Here is a 17,711-nt window from a genome sequence, read left to right as displayed (position 1 = left end):
TACCCTAGCCTAACATATATACTTACCTAAAGCTACCAAGAAGTTTAACCAACACTTACCCCCCGAGGCGCATACACATAGACACACATATTGACGTGGTCCCCTAGCCACACATACACTGACACGTAGTGGCAAACACACTAATTACACATAGCCTGATCTTTCCACACCACGCTCCCCCTAATGTAACATACCTTCTGAATTCTCAGATCCAGTAGAACTTCACCTCCACCTACACTCCTAAACTAACAATTTAAGGACTTAATAGCAAGGTATCTTATCCACCCCTGCTCAATATTCCGCTGAGTTACACTGTCTGTTAATTCTCTCTGGCACCTCTCCCTTTCCGGTCCAGCCAGTCTGGACTGGTCACTTCCCCTCTCCTTTTTCCCTTCTGTATAGTCGTATCCCACCACCCCCTGGGGTGCCAGTGACTCACATACCTGCATTTATATGTTGAAATCGAAGGGTTCAATTACTATCTATTATTTGATGCTGTAACAAAATGTCATAAATATAGAAAATGTTATTGACCCCTGCTCCGCAGTCTAGCAATACATATCAGACCTAGTAAACTTTACTGTACGGTGCTTTATACTTTTCAGATTGTTTTCAGAGCGCTCTATAAGAGAAGGTTGGTGTTAATCTTTAACCTACAGGCATACCTAACAGTCTTAACACAATGCCCCACGGGCCCAGGCGTCAGGGGAAGCCCTCCACTACCACTCAGAAGACTGTTTATGATCACTTTACCCAATCAGGAAAGGAATCTAACCCTGTCACCAACAAGGAGATGAGCGACCCTGAGTCGATCGATGCTGAATCTCATTCTAGTGTGCGCTCAGAAGCGCCATCACATCATTACATTACTAAGGCTACCCTACAGCATATGTTGGCCAGTCAAACGCGCTCTATCACCCAGGTGATTCAACGGTCTTCTGCGGAACTGAAAAAGGAAATCTCAGAGATTGGAGAAAGAGTTGAAGCACTAGAGCGGAAACAGGATGATCTAGCAGTAGACCAATCAAACCTGCTCACTTACTCTGAAACCCTAGCAGATCAGATGACTCAACTTGAATTTAAAATGGCAGACATCGAAGACAGATCTCGCAGAAATAATATCCGGTTTAGGGGTATCCCAGAAACCGTAGAAAATACTCATCTCCAACCCTACCTAAAGGAGCTGTTTGCAGTACTCGTGGGCACCCCAGATGGACACACTGATACAATGGAGAGAGCCCATAGAGCTTTAAGATCACGACTTACTCCAGCTGACAAACCAAGAGATGTAATTGTCTGCTTTCACAGCTATATATATAAAGACAAACTTATGCAAGCAGCCTTCAAAAGACCGCCTATGCCAGAAAAATTTAAGGATGTTCAACTCTTGCCCGATCTTTCAACTCATACCCTACAGTACCGTAAAACCTTTCAACAAATTACCCTGACGCTCAGGAAGGCCAACATTAAATACAGGTGGGGCCACCCTACAAACCTAGTGGTCACCAGAAACAACCAGAGCCACACAATTAACTCCATACCTCAGGGTATGGCTCTCCTGACCACATGGGGCCTACACCAGGAACAGCCTCCACCGTTACAGCCAACCCACCCAAAGCTGAGAGCTTCGGCTCCCGAATGGACTATCAAAGAGCAGAGAGCCAAGAAATCTAAAACTAACCCACCGTAAAAACACGCCTGGTAACCTTTAACGGAACCTACCTAGACTTTATTTGACCTGGAAGTTTGACCTGTCTCCAACAGATCATAACTGAGACTGAGTTAAAGCTTGAAAAGTTTACTATTAGATAGTACATTTAAGTTAAGTGTTAGATTGTTGTTTAAGGTTGTTGTCTTAATTTAAGTATTGCACATATGTAATAGCAAGTTAATTTACAATGATTACTGCGGAGCAGGGTCCATTCCAAAGACCCCTGTTTCTGTTAGCTTTTTGCCCCCCATCACAGGCAGCCCACACTAGGGCTCCACCATAGCGAACTATTTTCGCTAACTCTTCTTCACACTATCTGTTGCCTATTTCCCTCCCCCTATCCTCCCCACTCACACTAATTCTCAGTATTGAAAGATCTGACCTACTCTCCATACCTCTCTATGCCACCCCTTAAAATACTAACCCACAATGTACGAGGCCTGAACTCCCCACATAAGCGTAGCCTTTTGGCTAGATCACTCAAATTCCATAACCCTGACGTAGCATTCCTTCAGGAAACACATTGGTCATCAGACAATCCTCCTTACACAATATCTAAAGACTACACTGTCCTTGAATACACCTCTTTTTCAAAAAAAGCTAGAGGTACGGCAATTTTAATCCATAAAAGAATAGCTTATGAACCAATCCAAGTCCTAAAAGACCCCCAATCTAGATTTCTCATTCTAACATGTAAGCTAGACCATACTGACCATACCTTAGTTTCTATCTATCTACCTAACTCACATCAGCCTAGATACCTCAAACAGATCCTACATACAGTTGACCGGATAAAAATAGGCAGAGTTTTACTAGCGGGGGACTTCAACATGACTTGGGACCCAGCACTAGACAGAAAAAGAACTGCCCGGACAAAACACATTACCCCTCCTGCTCAACTTTCCCAAAAGTTCAGACAAATAATTACCCACTTCAGTTACTTCGATGTATGGCGTTCACTTCATGCTAGAGATAGAGACTACACTCACTTCTCATTCCCTCATAAAACATACTCCAGACTCGATTATGTCTTTTGTTCAGCAGAAACCCTTAACCTAGTCAAACATTCTAGCATCTCCCTATGCCCATGGTCAGATCATGACCTAGTCTCAGTAACTCTCCGCTCAGCGGAGCGACATAATGTGAAGCCTTCTTGGCGCCTCCCGCATGACATCCTACAGGATGCTGCATTTAAGGAAACCTTGAGAAAAGACATAACCTTCTACTGCCAAACTAACGACAATAATCAGGTCAGAGACGACACATTATGGGGGGCGGCAAAGGCCACCTTTAGAGGTCTCATAATTAAAAAACAAGCTCATCTTAAAAAACTATCTGGCCTTCCCCTTTCCAAGTCTCATATTGAATTGCGCCGACTAGAACTCCTAAATAGAAGTACACCCTCAGATGATACCACAGCTCAAATTATACAGATTAAAAACCATATTAACCAACTAGAGCTAAAACGCACTCAGGCTAACTTATTTAAACTGAAACAGATTACTTACCATAAGAGTAACAAAGCAGATACACTACTAGCAAATAAACTCAAAAACAGAGCGAGTACCTCAAGAATTCACCAGATCCACTTTGAGAACCAGACACACCGCAAACCCTCAGATATCGGTACTTGTTTTGAGAAATTCTACTCAAACCTGTACAATCTAGAAAAAAATGCAAGCGACAAACTAACTCCTGTTGACAAAATACACTCCTACCTTCGCAGCCTAAACCTCCCCTCATTGACACCTGACGACCAAGAAACACTCTTATCCCCATTCACCTCTAAGGAAATTAAACATGTAATAAATTGTCTAAAACCCTTTAAAACTCCGGGTCCAGATGGCTACTCAGCAGCCTTCTACAAAACATACATAAACGAACTAACCCCACTACTCTTAAGATTCTTTAATCACGCTAGAGAACAGGGTAGGTTTAGTCAGGAATTTTTGGAAGCAACGGTGATTACTATTCCTAAACCCCAAAAAGACCCATCCTTATGCTCCAATTACAGGCCAATCTCCTTGATTAATTTAGACATTAAAATTTATGCTAAACTATTTGCTACACGTATCTCTAAATTACTCCCGAACCTCATAAACTTAGACCAAGTAGGATTTATCCCTCACCGCGAGGGGCCAGACAATACTAGACGTCTCCTAAACATCTGCACCGAATCCACCAGACTAAATAGGCCATTCTCTGTTATCTCATTAGATGCAGAGAAGGCTTTTGACCGTGTTAGATGGTCCTACTTATGGGAAACTCTTAAATTTTTTGGTTTCCCAGATCAAATTATCAAAGCGATACAGGCTCTTTATTCCACCCCCACAGCAGTAGTTAGAGGCCTAGGCTTTGCTTCATCCCCCTTCCCAATTTCTAATGGCACCAGACAAGGGTGTCCACTCTCACCCCTGCTCTTTGCCCTGGCAATCGAGCCACTAGCAGAACAAATTAGACAAGATAAAAAAATCGATGGCATTCGCCTACATGGCACAATTCACAAGATTGCACTCTTTGCAGACGACATTACTATATTCTCGTCAGACCCCCTATCTTCATTCCCGAGACTGATAGAAATCTTAAACTCCTTTGGAGACATGTCACTCTACAAATTAAATCTAGATAAAACAGAAATCTACACCTGGGGAATCCCACAGAACACAGTTGACACCCTCAAGGTCCAATACAGAGTACACTGCGTCAATAACTTCATCTCCCACTTAGGTGTTAAGATATCGAACAATATCCCTCAGATGATCAAAGACAACTATCTGCCCCTCTTAACCGAACTGCGTACTTTGAAAGACAAATGGGACTATACTCACATTTCATGGATAGGTAGGTTAACAGCCCTTAAGATGTCCTTTCTACCTAAAATTACTTATTTATTTAGATGTCTCCCTCTCCGTATCCCGGAATATCTCCTTCACCAATTTCAGAGCGAATTTACAAAATATATATGGCAGCACAAACCCCCCAGAGTGGCGCACAAAATCCTTCAAAGCCCCCTTAGTAGAGGAGGTATAGCCTCCCCATCAATAACTAGGTATTATGAAGGAGCCATGCTCACCCATATCTCACAATGGGGTGCTAAAGACTCTCCTAGTAAATGGAAAACCATAGAGCAAGCCTCCCTCCCAAATCATATATTTCTGCCCGACTTAATTTGGATTCCGGCCCACCTAAGGCGTACCACAGACATTAGCAATAACATAATACGAGAATGCCTCGCCATATGGGACAAGCTTAGACATTATCCACACGTCGCCCCACACCCTTCGCCTATTACTCCCTTGACAGGTCTCCTACGAGGCTTACCTGACTCTCATCCTTATGGCTGGACTAGAATTGGAATACAAACTGTAGCTGACCTTTGGGTTACTTCACCAACCCCGTGCTTTATGACACTCTCAGAAATAAAGGCAGATTCCAACTTACCCAGGTACATGACATACGAATACACAAGACTAAAGAGCTTTCTTACTAGCTGGGGATTCCAACCTGAGCTACACCGACCCCGTACACTCTGGGAAACGACTTGGCAACAAGGTAACAAATTACACAGACCTTTATCAATGCATTACACTTTAATAGGAAGCACAGACCCTGAGAACAAACTTCCTCACTTACTCACTTGGGAATCAGTCCTGAACCTGAACCTGACCCCACAAGTATGGCAACACGTAATTTCCCTCACTAAAAAAGCACTGCACTGTGTCACACTCTTTGAAACATATTATAAGCTCTTAACGAACTGGTACCTTACCCCTGCGAGACTTAATAAAATGTTTGTCTCGGCCTCTCCCCTATGCTGGCGCAATTGTGGAAAAAAAGGAGACTCCCTACACATATGGTGGGAATGCCCCAAGCTAAAACCCTTATGGAGTACATGCTTCCGTACGCTAGGGAGATTAGGCATAACACTTCCTATAACCCCTTCTAATGCCCTCTTGCACATAGGCATCACTAAACTACCCAAGCACCAAGCATACCTAGCAATTTATTTGCTAACAGCTACTAAAGCGACAATAGCCAAGGCATGGAAAACTGTGACGCCCCCAAAATGGTCATGCATTCTAAACTATATGGCATATATCTACAATATGGAAAAACCTATCTTTTCCTCTATAAATAATTCAGACCTATTTGAATTAGTGTGGGCAGATTGGCAATCTAACCACACCACTACTTGGGCCCCGAACACTAGAGTAAACACACACTAGGCAACCCTCCCCAAGTACCACCCGCACATGAACCAAATCCCTGCCTCTAGCAATTACCCTCCCGTTCCTCTTTCCCTAATCTCTTCCCCCCACCCCAATTAACCCACCCCACTTGACTTGAGCTATATTCCGTTCACTTTTTCATTTCAGGAATGCATTCTAACTTGACATATTTTTGAATGTTCCAATTTTTCTGCTCATACTGTCTGTAGGAGCCTACGTGCTCCAAATTATTTAATATGTCACTGTTGTATCTGAGAAATCTTTACCAATAAAAACTTGAAATTTAAAAAAAAAAAAAAAAAAAAAGTTATTAAAGGGACAGTAAACCATAAAAAAAATGTTATATAATTCTGCACATAGTGCAGAATTATATAACATTATAATAGCGCAAACATTGTAAAACCGAATTTCCCCTTTGAATTTAAAAAATAACTGCTGTTTTACAGACCCGCTCTCTGTGATCTTCTGAGCGGGTCTGTTTTTTTCTAACAGCGCATCGGGCCAGCTGTATAGTCACAGCCCGGCCTGACCGCGCCATAGCACTAAGTGCAGCTCGCTCCTGCTCTGTCAGACAGCAGGAGCGAGCTGCACTTAGTGCTATGGCGCGGTCGGGCCGGGCTGTGACTATACAGCTGGCCCGATGCGCTGTTAGAAAAAAACAGACCCGCTCAGAAGATCACAGAGAGCGGGTCTGTAAAACAGCAGTTATTTTTTAAATTCAAAGGGGAAATTTGGTTTTACAATGTTTGCGCTATTATAATGTTATATAATTCTGCACTATGTGCAGAATTATATAACATTTTTTTTATGGTTTACTGACACTTTAACTCCTAATCTGCCGCTCCCAACATCGCCGCCACTAATAAAATGTATTAACCCCTATTCCGCCGCTGCCCGACATGGTCGCCACCATTAATTAATAAAGTTATTAACCCCTATTTCCCCGCACCCCAACATTGCCCACACTATAATAAAGATATTAACCCTATTCCGCTGCTCCCCGACATCGCCTCCACTAAATAAAATTATTAACCCCTAAACCTCTGGCCTCCCACATCACTACCACTAAATAAACCTATTAACCCCTAAACTGCCAGCCCCAACATTGCAACACACTAAATTAAACTATTAACCCCCTAAACCTAAAACTATAAATTAACCTAGCATAACTATTACACTAAAATTAAAATAAGTACAAAATTAACCTAGCATAACTATTACACTAAAATTAAAATAAGTACAAATTAAATTAATTAAATTACTCATTAAAAAAACCTAACACTACTAAAAAAATTAAATCTACAAGTACTAAATTACAAAAAATAAAAAAATACTAAATTACAAAAAATAACTAACAAAATTATCCAAAATAAAAACAATTACACCTAATCTAATAGCCCTATCAAAATAAATACATAAAAAAAAAACCTAGCATACAAAAAACTACCAATAACCCTTAAAAGGACCTTTTGAATGGCATTGCCCTAAAGAAATCAGCTCTTTTCCCTGAAAAAAAATACAAAGACCCCCCCATCAGTAAAATCCACCACCCAACCAACCCCCCCAAAATAAAACTAACTCTAAACAAAAACTAAGCTACCCATTGCCCTGAAAAAGGCATTTGTATGGGCATTGCCCTTAAAATGGCATTCAGCTATTTTACTGCCATTAAAAGGGCATTCAGCTAATTTAGAATTGCCCAATAGCCATAATCTAAAAAAAAAACAAAACAACCCACAAATAACTTTAAAAAAACCTAACACTAACCCCTCTTTACATACTCACAGTTGCTGAAGTCCGGCTTGAATGATTTTCATCTCAGCGGCTCCATCTTCATCCAGATGGCTCCATCTTCATCCATCGAGGGACCGGCATCTTCTTTATCCCTTTGGAGAAAGAGTAGTCGATGCACGGAGGGGGAGGTCCATGCGAAGGTCCAAGGTGGAGGTCCAGGCGAAGGTCCATCGATCCGACTTGGAGGTCCTCTTCATGCGATCGTCCGCCACGCACTGAGGATTCAAATGCAAGGTACCCCTTTTATACTGGGTGTACCATTGCATTCCTATTGGCTGAAAAATGTAAATCAGCCAATAGGAAAATAGAGCTGCTAAAATCCTATTGGCTGATTTGATGAATCGGCTGATTTGATTGGCTGGGATGAAGATTGTTCAAGCTGGACTTCAGCAACTGTGAGTACCTAAAGAGGGGTTAGTGTTAGGTTTTTTTAAATTTTTTGGGGGGTGAGTTTTTTTTTTAGATTAGGACTATTGGGCAATTCTAAAAGAGCTGAATGCCCTTTTAAGGGCAGTAAAAGAGCTGCATGCCCTTTTAAGGGCAATACCCATACAAATGGCCTTTACAGGGCAATGGGTAGATTAGGTTTCTTAAGTAAGGTTTTTATATTTTGTGGGTTGGGGGGGGGTTGTAATGTTAGGGGGTGTTTTTTTATTATTTTTTTATTAGAAGATTTTTTTTCCTTTAGACATTTGTACAGAAGGGAAAAAACAGAAAGAAAACATACCAATATATTCATAAACATACCTCACACCAGTATTGTTTAAAATAAACAATCCATCCGATGTGAATAGAGGTCCCATGTTTCAAATGGTAATTCCCATTGTTTACAAAATTATTCAGAACCTGATATTTAACGCATATTCTCAGCAATGAAGGACAATCCCCTCCATGCCGGATATTTACACAGAGAGAACGAGAAACAACAAAAAAAAAAAAGGTGTTCTCTCTCTCCCCCCCCAAACTATTCCCCCACTCTCCTCACCTCCCTCAATTGGATCGAATAGCCATTCATCCCTTAGCCTACAATTTTCCATATACATTGTTTTTTCAAAAGTTTTTTTTTTATTTTTTTTATATATTTTATTTGATTTTCATAATAAATAAGTAACATTGCACCCAACAGTGCTCAACACATTACATAAGTTTAGTAACAGGATATGTAAAGAAAAAAAAAAATAACAGATACAATGGCAATATAGCCCGCCTCTGGGCTAAATCATTGCCCCTAACACATCATTGCAAAGTTATATTCAGGAACATAGACATGAAAGTAAAACAGAGAAAACACACATATATATATATATATATATATATATATATATATATATATATATATATATATATATATGTTCTATATGGGGGTGGGTAAAGGAGGGGGGGCAGGATAAGGGTAGAGGGGGAGATCGGGGAGGGCCATTGTAAGGCCTCTAGAAGTCTGGCTGGAATATCCACTAGGTGTGGGGAGTGTTTGTTTTAATACTCGAATCAGGACGTGGAAGTCTCTATACATCTATTTTCGGGCACCATTGGGTGTCGTACTTAGATTTCCACTCTGCCCATATTAGTTCAAAAAGGTCTATTTTTCCAACAGAAAAGAAAATATTCTTCTCCATTGAGTACATATAGGCCATAAGCCTGACTATGTCAGACCATGGCGGGGGGGTTGACGGTTTCCAGGATCTAGCAATTGAGAGCTTAACTGTGGAGAACAAGTAGATACTCAAAAATCCTTGATACTTAGATAGCCTGTTTTTTTTAAAGTTTTAACTACTCGTCTTTGATCTTCGTGGTCTAAGGTTTTTAACCACTTCTCCCATTTATCAAAGAACCTTTCAATATTAACTTCAAGATTAAACCAGGTATCTTGCTGTTCTATGAGAAATTGTTTATGAATACTCTGTTTAAGGGCCATCAAAGATGGTGCTCTAACACTCTTCCATACTTTCAAAATAAGCTTCCTACCAATTAGAACTACCATTGTTATGAATTTCCTCCATTGAAGATATCTCCCTGCATATTGGAAGAAAAAAATCTGTTCTGCCTGTAAAATTATTTGGGATTCATAGATCTTGTTAATCCAGAAATTTACCATTTTCCAGAATTTTTGTATCTTTGGACATAACCAGAAGCTATGTAGCAGATTTGTTCTACTTTGTCGACACTTTATACAATAGGTTCCTTCCCCTGTACCTCCCCACTTATCTATCTTCTCCGGTGTAATATATGCCATCCATAGGATCTTTATATGCTGTTCTCGCATGGGTACTTTTTCAATACGGTTTGTTCTTGGAGGTTTGTGAAATACATTTCTCTCCATTTTACAACCGCTCTATCAAGGTGTATTTTATAGTCTATATTATTCACTATATTGTAAAGAAGTGATATTGAATATTTGCCATTTTTGATGGTATTAATTACTGGAGCTAATGGTGCAAGATCCCATTTATCTCCTTGTATTCATATTAACTTCTGACAGTAATGCCTGATTTGCAGGAAGGGGAAGTATGGTTTAAGGGGGTGAGCGCAAAAGAGAGAGGGGAGAGAGCCCAAAAGAGAGAGGGGAGAGAGAGCGCAAAAGAGAGAGGGGAGAGAGAGCGCAAAAGAGAGGGGGAGAGAGAGAGAGCACAAAAGAGAGGGGGAGAGAGCGCAAAAGAGAGGGGGATGAGAGCAAAAGAGAGGGGGGAGAGAGAAAAAGAGAGGGGGAGAGAGCAAATGAAAGAGGTAAAGAGAGCAAAAGAGAGGTGGAGCGAGAGAGCGCAAAAGAGATGTGAAGAGAGAGAGCGCAAAAGAGAGGGAGAGAGAGCACAAGAGAGAAGGGGGAGTGAAAGAGCGCAAAAGAGAGGGGGAGAGAGAGCACAAAAGAGAGGGGGAGAGAGCGCAAAAGAGAGGGGGAGAGAGAGAGCGCAAAAGAGAGGGGGGAGAGAGCAAAAGAGAGGGGGGAGGGAGCAAAAGGAAGGGGAAAGAGCAAAAGAGAGGGGAGAGATAGCAAAAGAGAGGGGAGAGAGAGCAAAATAGAGGGGGAGAGAGAGAACAAAAGAGAGGGGGGAGAGAGAGAGCAAAAGAGAGGGTGGAGAGAGAGAGCAAAAGAGAGGGAGGAGAGAGAGAGCAAAAGAGAGTGCGGAGAGAAAGCAAAAGAGAGGCGAGAGAGAGCAAAAGAGAGGGGGAGAGAGAGAGCAAAAGAGAGGGGGAGAGAGAGAGCAAAAGAGAAGGGGGAGAGAAAGCAAAGAGAGGAGGAGCGAGAGAGCACAAAAGAGAGGGGGAGAGAGAGCAAAAGAGAGGGGGACAGAGAGAAATTCATTTGTTTTTCTTTTTGGGGTGTGTTTTTTTTTTTTTTTTAGAATAGCCTATTAGCCATTTTTTTATTTTTAATGGGCAGCAAAAGAGCTGAATGCCCTTTTAAGGGCAATGCCCATACAAATGCCCTTTTCAGGGCAATAGGTAGATTAGGTTTAACTTTATTTTTATTTTGTGGGTTTGGGGGTGTTTGTTTTTCTTTTTTAGAAAAAGAGCTGATTTCTTTAGGGCAATGCCCTACAAAAGGCCCTTTTAAGGGCCCTTGGTAGTTTATTATAGATTAGGTTTTTTTTTTTTTTTTTTTTTTTTTTTAAAAGGGTATTAGAATAGGAATAATTTTTATTGTTTTGGATAATTTTGTTTGTAATTTTGTGTAATGGTAGGTTTTTTTATTTTTGTAATGTTAGTTGTTTTTTGTAATGTTAGGTTTTAGTGTAAGGCAGCTTAGGTTTTACTTTTATTTCACAGGTAAGTTTGTATTTATTTTAACTAGGTAGTTAGTAAATAGTTAATAACTATTTACTAACTAGTCTACCTAGTTAAAATAAATACAAACTTACCTGTGAAATAAAAACCTTAGCTAGCTTACGGAGCTTTTCATTCCGCGATCGCAGGTGTTAGTTTTTTTCTAACAAGCTCTCCCCATTGATGTCTATGGGAAAAGCAGGGGTCAATTCGGGCGGGATCGCATGGGAACGGAGTTCCTGCACTATTTTTGCAGGAGGAACTAAGTTCCCTCTGGGCAGAGAACAGAAAGCTTTAGTAAACACTGCTGCTGCTTGTAAGAGGAGCTGGAGCACAGTCTGGTTAGAGGGATAGTGAGATCCTCTAGTAATGGGCAGTAACATTTCCTACAATACACTAAATGCAATCCTGTCAGCGGTCATGCAGTGTGATCACCCTGCACTGTGTGGAACACATGGTGCTTATATTTCTGTGTGGCTTGCTCTGGGGTTATTTAGCTCCCCTCAGAAGACATAGGACTATTGCTCCAAAAGTGGGTGAGACACTGTAACAGAGGAGGATTCTCAGGCCCAAAGGCAACAATTCAGATCTTTATTGCATTTCATTTGCTTTCATTAACCAAAGTGCACAGATTATATACATATAAATGCAGTGTGTGTGTGTCTGTATATATATATATATATATATATATATATATATATATATATATATATATACAATATTAATTGTGAGGGGGACGAAGTCTTGGTGAGTTCCCACACTTTTTTTTGTAGGACTTGACCCCTGGGGAAAAGCATGCATGAGCATGTCAAAGCAGCGCTTGTATTTTGTGCAGTATGGAGCTCAACGCAACCATTTCGCACGCACAAGGCGGCTTTTCTAAAACTTGTAATGGCAGCGCTATGAGGGGTGAAATAACACAACTTTTGTTGCGTTCGTTTCACACCCTCTATGGCGCAAAACTCGTAATCTAGGTGATTGTGATTAAATAATAAAACATTTTACTGTGGATTTTTATTTCAATATTTAATTTATTCCTTTTATATGATTTTTTTAATTATGATTTTAGTCCTATTTTAATATTAGCATTACCTTCACATACTTCATATAACCTGTCACAGCTGCGCTTTCCTTATAGCAGCCTGTCATGGTCATGCTCACACTTAGCTCTTGTCAAGTAGCGCACTTTTGGTGTTGCATGCTTCAGACTTTACATCCCTGTTCTTTGCATGCGCCTGCCATTGTGTCTGCACTAATCTCAGCACACTATTCCATGTTGTATTCTGGTGTGCTAATTGTTCATCTGGTGCGCTATTTAAAAGGACAGTAAACACCAAAAATAGTATTGCTTAAAAAGATAGATAATCCGTTTATTTACCATTCCCCAGGTTTGCACAACTAACAAGGTTATATTAATATACTTTTTACCTATGTGATTACCTTGTATCTAAGCTTCTGCAGACTGCCTATTTATCTCAGATCTTTTCACAGACTTGCATTTTAGCCAATCAGTACTGATTCATAAATAACTCCAAGGGCGTCAAACCAATGTTATCTATATGGAACACATGAACTAACGTCCTCTAGCTGTGAAAAACTGTAAAATGCATTAAGTTAAGAGGCAGCCTTCAAGAGCTTAGAAAATAGAATATGAGCCTACCTAGGTTTAGCTTTCAACAAAGAATACCAAAAGAATAAAGCAAATTTGATGATAAAAGTAAAATGGAAAGTTGTTTAAAATGACATGCCCTATCTGAATGATGACAGTTTAATTTGGACTTTACTGTCCTTTTAAGGCCTGCTTAGCACATTGGGGCATATTTATCAAGCTCTGTATGGAGCTTGATGCCCCTTGTTTCCAGCGAGCCTTCAGGCTTGCCGAAAACAGAAGGAATGTTGCAGTGCTCTGAGGCGGAGGACAGAAATTAACCCGATTGACATCTCCCTGCTAGCAGTAGATTGGCCGCGAATCTGCAGGGGGCGGCATTGCACAAGAACTGCTGGTGCAATGATAAATGCTGACAGCATATGCTGTAGGCATTTATCGATGTGCGGCGGACATGATACGCTACTTTGTATCATGTCCGCTCGCACATTGATAAATATGCCCCTATCTCTTTGCCTGTGTATAGTGTTCTACTTCTGGGTACGCTATTTGAGTCTGAATATTTTCTTTTTGACCGACCCTTTGCATGGACTCTAACTATTCTTTGGATTCTGCTTTAGTTTTCTTTTCCTGTAACCTCTGACCTATGGCTAACCCTCAACTATGCTTCTGGATTGGGATTTGGCTTGTTATCTGTCCGCTTGCTTTTAATACCAGGTTTGGTCATTAAGAATATCTTGTCATGCACCTGGGACTTTGTAAAGCCCCTGCTGATTTATTAACGACATCTTTAAAGATTATCTAAATAAGAGCTAGATTACAAGTGGGGCATTATTTAGCACTCCCGCTCGCTAACTTTGCTAGAAGTAAGGTTTTCGTGTGTGAGCACTAATCCTACGCACGCAAAAAGCTAAACTTCAAATAAAACATTAACGTATTCCCCCATAGACTTCAATGGAGTGCGAAAAGTGGGGGAAAATTAAGCACCCTTACTTGCACAATCGCGTTTATTTAAGTGTGCTAAACCGACATTAAATATTATTATTAATTTATTCTTACATACACACACACACATAAATATATATATATATATATATATATATATATATATATATATACACACACACACACATAGGGCTTCATTAGTTGCACCAAGTTTTCTTGAGCTAGAACACATGAAATACCTGAACTGGCTAGGGGTTTTGTTGAGTCTCACGTTTGGCTGCATGTTAGAAATATGGCAAAAGAATGGTCCAAAAAGTTAAGAGAAGAGATCATCACCCCTTCACAAACAAGGAACAGGATACAAAAAGATAGCGAAGGCACTGAATGTTCCTAGAGACACCATTGGAAGCATAGGGGCCTATCTATCAAGCTCTGAATGGAGCTTGATGCCCCGTGTTTCTGGCGAGCCTGCAGGCTCGCCAGAAACAGCAGTTATAAAGCAGCGGTCTTAAAGACCGCTGCTCCTTAACCTGTCCACCTGCTCTGAGCAGGCGGACAGACATTGCCGGAAATCAAACCGATCGAGTACGATCGGGTTGATTGACACCCCCCTGCTGGTGGCCCATTGGCCGCGAGTCTGCAGGGAGCGGCATTGCACCAGCAGCTCTTGTGAGCTGCTGGTGCAATGCTGAATACGGTGAGCGTATTGCTCGCCGTATTCAGTGAGGTCTGGTAGACCTGATCCACACTGTCGGATCACGTCCGCCAGACTTTCTTAAATAGGGGCCATAGTCTGTAAGTTCAAAGTTAAAGGAACAGATGTTACACTACCTTGACAGGGGAAAAAAAGGAAGCTTTCAATGGCTGCAACCAGATTTCTGAGAAGGCAGATTGAGAAAAATCCTTGAGTGACTGTAAAACATCTGCAGCAAGACTTGGTGGCATTAGGCACTGAGGTTGCAGTTTGCACAGTAAGGCGCGTACTAAATGCAGAAGGTTTCCATGCCAGAACTCCAAGACATACACCAATACTGACCCAAAAGCACAAGCATGAATTATCAAGCTCTGAATGACTGCTGCTCCATAACTTGTCCGCCTGCTCTGAGGCGGCGGACAGAAATCAACCCTATTGAATACGATCAGGTTAATTAACACCCCCTGCTAGCGGCCGATTGACCGCGAATCTGCAGGGGGCCGTATTGCATAAGCAGTTCTGGTGAACTTCTTGTGCAATGATAAATGCAGACAGCGTATGCTGTCTGCATTTATCGATGTGCAGCGGACATGATACGCTACATAAATATGCCCTGAAATGTCAACTCCAATATGTTCAAAATCATATATATAAGCCACATAAGTTTTGGTATTCTGTTCTGTGGAGCGATGAAACAAAACTGGAACTTTTTGGCTTGATGGATCAGTGGTATATCTGGAGGAGAAAGAATGAAGCATTAAAGAACACTGCCTACAGTTAAGCATCACAGTGGCTCGGTGATGCCCTGGGGCTGCTTTGCATCCTCTGGCACTGAAAACCTGCCACGTGTGGAAGGCAAGATGGATTCATTATATATTCAGTATCAGGAAATCCTAGGAGAACACGTCATGCTGTCTGTGAGGAAGCTGAAGCTTGGGCATCATTTGACCTTCCAACAGGAATATCCCAAGCATACCTCAAATTCCACCAAGGCTTGGTTGCAGAAGACGTCCTGGAAGATGCTACAGTGGCCATCACAGTCACCTGACTTGAACCCCATAGAAAATCTGGTGGGATTTGAAGAAGGCAGTTGCAGCATGTAAACCCAAGAATATTACTGAACTGGGGGCCATTGCTCATGAGGAACAGGCTAAGATTCATCAGAACTCTGCAAGAAGCTGGTGTCTGGCTATGCATCTCGTTTGCAGCAGTTCATAACAGCAAAAGGGTGTTCTAAATACTAAAGAGTTAAATAATTTTGAGACTGCAGAATTCATTAAAAGTTGCATTTTCAGTTGAATTTGGGGAAACCATTTGTAGCATTAATTGTGTTGAGCTATTTCAATTGCTTTTGTTTGATTTGTTCATTGCAAACAACTGAAAGTCTGTAAATTTTGACAATAAACCTTATTTGCAATGGGGGTTGAATAATTTTGATTACAATTGTATATATACCAGAGTTTTGAAGTTGTGCAATCTCGATGGATATTAAATTCAATTGCAATCAAGTGAATGCATTTACTTTCAACTCGTAACTTAATATACATTCGTAATACATTCCAATGTGTGCAAAATACCCCTTATTGCTCACGTGCTACACTTAGCACTACAATCATAATCTAGCCCTATATTATTAGTATAAACTTTTGATTCTCACAAATTTACCTGTCCAGTGCATCAACAGGGGTTCCAGATCCGCCCAGTCCACAGTAGCAACCATAACCATTGTATGTGTGGAATGGTGTGCTGCCAGGGATGATGCATTTTATTATCTTTCTGAACTGCCAGAGATTTCTTCCCAAGTGGAGGGCACAAATCATGTGACCTGCAAGAAAAAAAGTGCATACTTGTTTAAGCAAAATATGGTACTCCTTCAGGGTAATTCCTAATGGTACCTTTTAGGGTCTAAAGTGCTATTTGTTCTTTGGTAGATCTCTGGATGTTCACTGGTTCAAAATAAATGATGTCAAGTCTATTTTCTTTATTCCTCCCATTGGGCAGACATGTTTGACAGGTTTTAACTGTTATATTTCTCTATTCTTGTTTTGTGAACCTCTCTCAATAGGGCCCTGTTTACCTCTTATGCTGTGAATGAGAACAGAGACAAAATAGGTTAGGAGTGACTTAAGGGTTAAGACCTGCATGGAGAGGAAAGATTAAGAAGAAGGGTTTGAGACAGCAACAATGCTGTTGTCTAGTGAGAGTATCTTCCTACCTGTTAAAAAGTCTCTACACCAGGCTTTGGGCCTCTTCTTCACGTGGGACAGCTGCAAGTTTTTTCCCCTCCCTCCCTATGTGCTGGACTGTGGTGTGAGTATTACGGCTTCCTATAGGTTGCTATACTATTCCCCATGGCGAATTTAGAGTTACTCGAGCCATTCTTCAAGAGACCATGGCCCCTTAATGTTAACTTCCCTCCCCCTTTTAACTAGCAAATAACAGCTTGTACCAGCAAGGCCACCTATGGGTTGAGAGTTTTGACACTCTGATTGTGGGAGGTTATGGCCTATGTCATCACGACAAAGATGTTGGGGTGGAGTAAGGGCCGGACAGCAAAAGTAGTTTCCGAGGTGTCTCTCCTTTGTTTTGGGCCTTTGCAATTCCCGATAACCTCATTGCCTCTGTCTTGAGCAGAGTTTTTTTTGCTGCTGCCTCCTGGCTATTGACCTCTTGTCATGTTGCGGACACTTAGGAACTTACTTGCCCCCATCCAAGTTTTTCAGCCAGTTTATGGTTGTCTTCAAAATGTAAATGTTATTAAATTTACCAGTTCATGTTTTTTCCTCCACTCTTGTGTCTGTGTCATTATTTATTATTCTAAGTTATTTAAGTATAAGTTGAAGTTGTGGGGGGACTTTATTCAGGTAGCGACCAGCTAGGCCTTTTACCCTTAAGGATCACTTGTTTATCACTGCTGAGCTTGCTTGCCCTGCCCTGCCCTATATGACAGAAGCTTACATACAAAAGGAA

General features: G+C 41.1%; 1 protein-coding gene across 1 annotated transcript in view; it reads right to left on the bottom strand.

Moving 5' to 3' along the window:
* The window catches only part of LOC128642088 (phospholipase A2, minor isoenzyme-like), a 33,565-nt gene extending 16,996 nt beyond the window's left edge, over positions 1 to 16,569 (bottom strand). The window contains exon 1 of the mRNA XM_053694750.1: positions 16,407 to 16,569. Within this exon, the coding sequence (XP_053550725.1) occupies positions 16,407 to 16,561 (155 nt within the window). The 5' untranslated portion in view covers positions 16,562 to 16,569. The remainder of the gene's footprint in view (positions 1 to 16,406) is intronic.
* Between the last annotated feature and the right edge of the window lie 1,142 nt (positions 16,570 to 17,711).

Source organism: Bombina bombina, chromosome 1, assembly GCF_027579735.1.
Source record: "Bombina bombina isolate aBomBom1 chromosome 1, aBomBom1.pri, whole genome shotgun sequence".
NCBI classification, from domain to species: domain Eukaryota; kingdom Metazoa; phylum Chordata; class Amphibia; order Anura; family Bombinatoridae; genus Bombina; species Bombina bombina.
This window is presented reverse-complemented; position numbering and strand designations above follow the sequence as displayed.